Source organism: Ruditapes philippinarum, unplaced genomic scaffold, assembly GCF_026571515.1.
Source record: "Ruditapes philippinarum isolate M1 unplaced genomic scaffold, ASM2657151v2 ctg4287_1_1_1_1, whole genome shotgun sequence".
NCBI classification, from domain to species: Eukaryota; Metazoa; Mollusca; class Bivalvia; order Venerida; family Veneridae; genus Ruditapes; species Ruditapes philippinarum.
The window spans coordinates 53338-62434 of record NW_026852319.1 but is presented as its reverse complement, the minus strand read 5'-3'; the positions used below and the strand labels follow the sequence as shown (position 1 = coordinate 62434).

The 9097-nt window shown below is 33.5% G+C and overlaps 1 protein-coding gene across 1 annotated transcript; it reads left to right on the top strand.

Moving 5' to 3' along the window:
- Positions 1–273: 273 nt before the first annotated feature.
- On the top strand, positions 274–6400 carry LOC132756626 (fibrinogen-like protein A). Its single transcript, XM_060747747.1, has 5 exons — positions 274–767; positions 2545–2678; positions 3828–3924; positions 4186–4341; positions 6066–6400. The coding sequence occupies exons 1-5, from the start codon at positions 431–433 to the stop codon at positions 6308–6310; spliced, it is 969 nt and encodes a 322-aa protein (XP_060603730.1). The 5' UTR covers positions 274–430; the 3' UTR covers positions 6311–6400.
- Positions 6401–9097: the final 2697 nt, after the last annotated feature.

Below are 9097 nucleotides of genomic sequence, written 5' to 3'. Positions count from 1 at the left end.
TTATCGGAAAAACTAAATGTATTTTTTACATTTTGGAGGCAAAGAAGCGATCACACGACATGACGTAAATCAGTCACCATTTTTATCAGAAAAAGCCCAGTTCATATTCAGCAAAATTTTTACATTTTAAAGGGAAACTTAATACCACGTCTTCTTAAGGAATGAAACGTTACAAAGTGTAAGATGCATACTTATGCACTTAATTATTCACAATTCCGTGAAAAATACGAACGTCATACTTTTGAAATTTGACATGTTCTGAATAGCAAAAATGATGTAAAGTGAAAGGGTTCTTTGACATAATTTTAAAGTTCCATTAACAATCTCTTTACAAAAATGTTTGATAAAAAACACCTACTTTTTTAAAAGCCTGATAACAGTATTTTCCTTGTCGTCTCCACTTTCGGTATCTTGAGATCTTGAGGCAAAAATGTCGAAAAAGAAAGATATTAACGCAAATGGTGTCATCATATCATTTGTTTGGATTTTCATGAACGCGCTTAGTATCATATTGGCAGACGACATTTCCTGGACGAAGTATGAATTCGAGGCAAAATCCGTCCAGCCAAGATGTTTTCCGGAAGAAGGACAATGTCTCGCATACGAAGTCCCTGACGTATTTGCATGCAGCAAAATGTGTAACAAGAATGGGAACTGTACGTCTTTCTTCTATCAACCAGAAAATCGGACATGCACTGGATGTCCGGTGTTTGTGAAAGGTGCACCAATGTCGACAACGACCGGATCTGTACAATATGCAATCAGAGGTAAGTCAGACTAATTATACATGTATTATTTTATATACAGTTTTGCCCATTTCAGAGAATCAGTTATTCTGTAGAAGTCGACCTTGATATCGGACCCTTTGAAAATATTTGAAATGATATTGTTGGCCAATTACATCGGATACCTAGCCTGGTATCAACATTGCTGACTTAAATGCAAACTTTCTGACCATTCCAAACATTTTCAGCTATTTTATGATGCAAAATGACCAAAAAAAAAATGATAACCGTCAAAACTCTTATTAACTCAAATCGCATTAAGAATCGCGCTAAATATCTATTTTCAATTTGATTTTGGGTATCATATCATTTCAATTGGTCAATGAAAGTATTTTTTTTTTCAATTTTATGTTTTGGGCTTTTTTGAACCTTAACTAGTGGAGCTCCTTTCAGAACCAAATGATGACTTTGACATTGCATGTAATTGTTTAAACATGACACATAAAAATAGAGATGAATGTGTGAAATGTTTAGATAGCCAATGGTCATATTCTTCTACCGTATAAATATGAGTTCTTGCGATACTTCTTTTTTATATGAAACGAAATACGCTGAATTGATAGTCACTTATATCAATCGTACACGATTTTTAGAATGTAGGAAGACAAAACAATAGCAATTTGATTCTTTTTTTGTCAAGTTCGTCTGAAAACAGTTTGACTTCTGTAAAAAATTCAGAAAAGGACTAAATATAAGTTGGATTTTCATTGGTCCTTTTCTAAATTAGAAACTGAAATCTTAGAAATCTCATTGGCCATTCTAAAATTAGTAAAACAATTTTTGAAACGTATATGCAGTTTTACCTCGTCTGGATATCCTTTTAAAGATACTTCTTGTTACTTGTATCATACATGAGGAAAAAACTGCAATATTCTATTTCATACCATGTGAATAAAAAGAAGGATTACAGGATGTAATTCAATTAATAACACATTGTCTTGACAAAGCCATATTGATAATATTCTTTAAAAATGCAACTCATTGTTACATTTATTATCTCGTATAAAAGTATTCATATCTATACCTGTACGTGAAATGTTTTACAATGCATATATTTTTATGGTGGCTGATTTGGTACGCTTTTGTGCGTCGTGTTGGCGCTAGCGACAACAGGACAAAGCGCCAAACAGCGCGTTGTCGGACTTTCGTCTTGTCGTCCTGTCGCTAACGATGTACGCCAAACAGCGGGTTGTCGTGCGCCGTGTTGTCGCGATGTCACATTGTTGCTCGGTTCAAATCGAAGGATTGGCTTATAAGACAAGCGACAGAGCGATAACGCGCCGAACGACAACGTGCCGTTTGGCGTGCTTCGCTAGGGACAGGGCGACAAGACGACAGCGCGACAACGCGCCGTTTGGCGCTTTGTTGTGTTGACGCTAGCGACAAGACGATAACGATATAGGTTGCATTGTCGCTATCGACAACGCAATGTACCAAATCAGCCACCATATATTTTACCACATCTCGATCATGTTTCGTCAGTATTTTGTTATTATGAATCTGTATTTGCTGATAATGTAAAGTCTGCTACATTTGTAAACAATTTTAAAACCTTATATTTGAGATATTATTGCACATCAATGTAACATTTATGTATTTCAATAGTTTGAATATATAAAATTTATTTTGTTCCTTGCTGAGGGCCTCGTCTAAGATGACTTCTTTCGTTAAATAAAACCTTTATTATTATTATTTTTGTTATTATTATTATTTTTATTATTTTAAATGTTATTTTTATTGTTATTTATTATTAATATAGATTTCTACATCGATTGTTTGGATATATTGCAAAGGGACATAACTGCCGAAAGTGGTGTTTATGAAATAAGACTCCGTAACTCGGAAAGAAAACAAGTATACTGTGACATGTCAACAGACGGCGGGGGCTGGACGGTATGTTTTTATCACCAATCATTAATATTTAAATAAACATGATGTTGAAAAGTCCTTTATTACCTCCCTTGGCAGACCGATAAGGGGAGATCACTGCGTAGGAAATTAGGGACGTTGCGAAACGTTTGGACTTTATCATAATTATACATGACTTTTTAATTATTTATCTGCGGAAAAAATCTCACGGTGATTATAGCTTTTTCTATTTTCTTTGGACGGGCCTCCAATGAGATAATAATTTATTTTTTATTTAAAGTTAAAAAAAAATGTCTCAAATAGCTTATTTAAAGATATACTATATATGCTCATCATTGAGTAAAATATTTTAATAACAGAAATTTATATAAAAAGGTCTATAAAAATCTTAATATGAATATGTCTAATTTGAATAAGTAAAAGAATGAATAAACTATATGCATAGAAGCTGTGTTCCCTAATCAAATCAAGTTAAGTTGGGTCTTGTCTTCAAAAAAAACTACCAGTTCTTTTTAATGGCACCATATATTCATATAGTGACCACCTATATATAGTGTGTATAAGTTTAAACTAGAATTTGAAAGACCCTGTTTTAACATAACATAATTACTCTAAATTTGTGTAAAGTCAAAACATATTTATTTTATATTTATAAAGAAACTGGGTAGCAATCATCAATAGTTCTACTATCAAATTTGAGCATAGTATATCTTTAAAACTAAATTCTTTATAATCTTATACATTTGTATAGCTTGATCAAGCCTGGGACATAAAAAGTTCTCTTTATGTCCGAGGCTTAAAGGGACTCCACTGAGGTTTAAAAGCCGAAATACATAACATTTGAATTTCTTACATAAATGAGCTGGGGCACTTTAAACAGAAATATATGCAAAGATTGTTAAGAAATATACTTTGAAGTAAATTGAAAATCGTATTTTTATGCTTTCCTTAGCCCGATTTGAGTGAAAAGCGTTTAAACGCTTTTCATTTTGAGTTATTTTTTTACAATTTGAATCATTATTCTGGAAAAAATGAAGTGCGCGAATGATCTGAAATGTCGCACATAGGTTAGTGGTCTAAACCTACATCAAATAGTACATTTATCTGGAAACAATATTTTCAGTCCCATCATGTAAAACAAAACTCAGTGGAGTCCCTTTAACATATTTTTAGATTTTCCAGAATCGGTTTGACGAGTCTGTTGATTTTAGAAAGCACTATTCACTGTACACAACCGGATTTGGTGACGTAAATGGCGAATACTGGCTCGGTATGTCAATACATTATAGCTCACCCTCCAGGTGAATCTCTTATAATTAATTAATTAATTAAACTAATGTTAAGCAATAACTTATTTATTTATTTATTTATTTACAATGTATTTAATGTAAAGCAATATTACATTTCATGTTGTTTTTCCTTTTGAGAATCTGTTTTCAAACAAACATTATACAGACATTGTGAAAAAGTCATTTTTCCTCAATAAGAAGCGAATTACTTACCTCTATGTTTTGTTTCTAAATATTTTTAGGTTTGAAATATATCCAGGAACTCAGTGAAAATCCAACTGAACTTTGGTATAACGTTTCACTTACGATTGGAGAGACTGCACATGAAAAATATGGTCATTTTAGACTTATTGGCACTGACTACATACTTTCTGTAGATCACCAACTGGAAAAATCAGGTGCCCATGCATTTGACAGATATACATATATTTTTTAATTATTATACTCACTTTTAATCATTTTATGCAGATTTTTTATTTACTAGTAAGTTATTCTTGTTCTTTTATCATTTATTTTGGAGGATAGCACATTTTGTTACATCCATAATTTCTTCCCGCAGCATCTACCCAGAAACATTTGTAGATTTTGACCAAACTTCACTGCAAAGCTTCTTTAGTGATCTCTCTTAAATTTTTATTTAAATGGTTCAAGTCTGGTGCATATGTAGGTCAGAGGAATTAATTATGGTTTAAAAACAGACATGCAATGCCCAGAAAAAATAATTTGGCACGTAGCAACATATTTATGTCCCCTAAAATGATTTATAAATAATGGCCACAGAGACAAAATTATTAGCCCTGTATCCCTCATTATTGACCCTGTTTTTCTAATATTAGCCCTGTTTCACTCATATTGGTCCTGTTTCCCTAATATTAGACCTGTTTCCCTCATATTGACCCTGATTATCTCCAATGCCGCGTCACGACAAAACCAACATAATTGGTTTGCGACCAGCATGGATCCAGACCACAGACACCTGGGGTTTGGAGCTCAAAACGCCTTTAAAATCCAAATAAAATGCATATTTGTCAATCCCAGCACATGTACTGATCATATATATCCAAAAAACTTAATATAAGCCGTTTTGAAAAAAATTCATATTTCAACATCTATAATAATACACAAGATAAAAATGTTCGCCGGAAAAAATCCGCACCCCTACCGTCATAATCACCATGTATTTTATTCCATTTCCAATATTTTCACATAATCCTTTGGTCCATCGACACAGAAGATATAATTCTTCACGATGATGGTCAATTTTTAACTTCAACGGTAATATAAACAACGCAACAGCCGAAATAAACATCAAGATTATCGCCGTTTTCCTTCATTGACAAAATCTTTCGATAAATTCAAACGTGCCAGTCGGCTATGACCGAAGCCATCCGATTATTTGGATTTTAAAGGCGTTTGAGCTCCAAACCCCAAGTGTCTGTGATCCAGACCAGTCTGCGCATCCGCGCAGTCGGATCAGGATCCATGCTCTTCGCTTAACCCTATAACAAGTAGAGAAACTGATAGCGAACAGCATGGATCCTGATCAGACTGCGCGGATGCGCAGGCTGGTCTGGATCCATGCTGGTCGCAAACCCGTTATGTTGGTTTTGTCGTGACGCGGCTCAATATTGTATCATAACCTTGTGGTTTCTTGCCGAAGTTATCATGGTACGCGCAGGAGTCATTTATTATTTAATTAACATCGACTTGTTTTCTTGTTTTTGCTTCTTTTGTTGTTGTTTTTGTGCGTGTTTCCTTTTATTTTAAATTAGCCGAAAACCCGGTTATTTCTGAATCACCTCATGTATTTTTATATCATTGCTTGCATAGTTTTACTGTTGTTCTTTGTTATTGTTTTTTGTTTTGTTTTAGAAGTATTTAAGTTAATTTATACATCATTGAATGTAAAATATTTACTTTTCTCTTCTTTTCTTCAGTTAATAAATTACATGTTCTATTGATAAACGAAATAAACTTTTATCAAATGAAAAAATAAAAAAATAAATATTTTTGCAAACATTATAAATATTATGGTCATTTACGCGTAGTTTTTGTTTGTTTGTTTATTTGTTTGTTTTTATACCCGTTGTCATGATGATAGCAGTAATATAAATGATTATAGGTATGGCTAGCGATGCGGAAATCGTTTTCGGAAGTTTGAATGGACATAGATTTTCTGTGACTGAGTATAGCTATTCATCGACTTGTGGCACAACAGGGTGGTGGTCCGAATATCCAAAATGCCAGTTTGTCAACTTAAACATAGAGACCTTCCTGCACGTATCAGATTTGTACAACGATGTTGCAGAACTCAAAGGGCATACCGTTGTCAAGACAACGAGGATTATGATACGAAGAAAGGTGTGACCGCTGTTGAACATGGAACGCTGGCATATCTAAGATTTGAATTCCTTCTGTACTTTACTTTGACTATTAAAATTTTTTCGCCATCACTTCTAAGGTCTTGGCCTGTCTAAAATGATTCAGAGTTGAAGATCTAACAAATCTACATGTTATCTTGCGACGTCCGTGGCCGAGTGGTTAAGGTCGATTGCCCCTCACCGCTGTGGGTTCGAATCCCGACAGAAACTTTGGATTCTTTCATGTGAGGAAGTTATGCAGCTAGCTTACAGAACGTCGTTGGTTCTACTCAGGTGCCCGTTCCTGCCTGAAAAAAATGCACGGAAGGGCACCAGAGGTCTTCCTCCACCAGTAAAGCTGGAACGTCGCCACATAACCCATACTGTGTCGGTGTGACGTCATACCTAAATCAAACAAAAACAAAAACATGTTATCTTTAATAAAACGTATAATGTCTTATATACTCACACATCATGTTAAACAAATCTAAAGTTTAGAAAACCTTCAACAATAGTATATAACTTATTTTGTAAGAACAACACAATTTATCTGTGTTACATGTATCACCAATATCTATGATTACGCTGTTGATTTTTGTCTTTTCAACTGTTTGCAATACATGTATATGTATTCTTCTATTTAAAAAAAAAATGAAAAAAAATTCTTCCATAAATACATGTATCTTTTCAAATTTTGCTGTCTTACTTGGTGTAACATTTTTTTTCTTCTAATATATGTTTTTCCATTGAAATACTTGTACGCGTACGTTATACAGACATATATCCTAGTTTGATCAACTCTCTGACAGTCGTTTAAAAAAAAATGTTTGGTGACTTGTTTTCACGTTAAGGTTAGTCGGTTTTCTGTCATGTGAAAAATTAGCCCGGGTTGTTTTTACATGCAAGTTAAAGCAAAATTGCTTTAAAATAAAGATAGTCGGCTTGCTTTCATATGCCAGAAAGACTGGCGGTTTGCTTTCAAATGACTTTCGGAGGTTTGTTTTCTCGTGAAGTTTTTAGTCGGTTTGCGTCCATTTTGATCGGTAAGCCGGCTTGGTTTTATATGCGAGTTACACTGGTTAGCCAAATTGCTTTAGAATGAAGGCCAGTTGGTTTGCTTTTACATGCAAATAAGCCGGATTGCTGTATGATGAAGTTTAGTCGGCTTGCTTTCAAATAAATTCGGCGGCGTGCTTTCTCTTAAAAAGCCAGATTGTTTTAGAATAAATGTTAGGACAAGACTTAGCAGCACTTGGGTCATGACTAGTCGATGTTTCCTATAGATTTTGAGGTCACGATGACTTTGGCCAGCTAAAGCTTATTACACTTGGTGTTTAGATTGGGCAAGACTTTCAGAACATTAAGGAAGTTCATGCAACATATCTAATTAATTACTGTCATACCGGCGTTCATGTTTCACTAAAATCTCTCGCTTTAAAGACACTTTCAGCCGCAGAATGAATACAATTTTCATCTGAAGAAAATACAAACTTATGTGTGTCATGTTTTAATAATGAATATTTAAAGCATGTAATATGCTGAACATGTGAAGGAAGTAGTAATGAATATCAAAGTTGCAAAACGTTATCTGTACTCTAAGAAGGTAGTTTTTCTCCTATAAAAACGCCACACAGCAAACGATTGTTCAAAGATATAATCAATAAGTATTGTTTCGGAAAATGTAACAAAATACCAACAGAAAATGACTTTAAGAAATGAAAGTCAGCACTTTCTATGGGCTTAATGTTTCAATTTAACAACTACTACAAGCTAATCGAACATAAAACAAACGACAGAGAGCAACATTTAAAATATTAATTTGTATGTGTATTTGTAGGTGTATGTTTGCATATATGCATGTCAATTAAGCAATAAAAAACCTGTATTATATTTCTCTAATCAAGCCAATATTATATAGTACAACCTCTGTATAGCAACAACCCTTTTGGAGACAAAGATTGTGGTTGCTATGGAGAGGTTTTGATCTGCAGAATTTTATTTGTGAAAATTTACTTTGGGAAAAAATGAAACTGTTGCTTAAATAACAAGGTGGTTGCTATTCAGAGGGCTATTTTGCATAGGTAGTACTTAATTATTTATAACTTGTAAAAGAGATTGACTTGCACAAACACTTGCTTAGAGGAGTGAATTGATGTAATATTTGTATTGTGTAAATGATTTTTTTTAACATTTATCACTACATACCTTTAATAGATGTCTGGCTTTAAAGTGAATATGTCTATATTTTAGGCACATCTTAATGATATATTTTATATATTGATAGAAATGTATCATTTGGATATTCTAAAAACATTTCTTAAAAAGAAATGCTAAAGTTTTCAGTGATTTAGAAAGAGCATTTTTATATACTGAATACTAGAAGAATTTATAATCTGCCAAGATGACACATGTTGTCTGGATCATGCATCTCATTTATGATATAACAAAATTTTCTCACAGATAAAAAAGAAGTGGTAGTCCCTGATGTCAATGGATCTCTCGCAGAATATAAAACAAGATTACCAGATGTACGAACACTGTGATTACTATATGCGGCCCTTCGGAAAGGGGGGGGGGTATAAAAAATAAATACTGCATATTGCAATATTGCAATATCTTTACTTTTTTCACTACCATTTTATATGGTTTGGGTAGGAGTTAAATAGAACGATCTACATGTTACCTTCCAATAAACATGTAGTTGAGTAAAACTTTCAATCACGTGATACATGATTTCTGATCATCTAAAGCAGGCATCTTTACAAAATATAAGGAAAAATAATAAAATACAGTC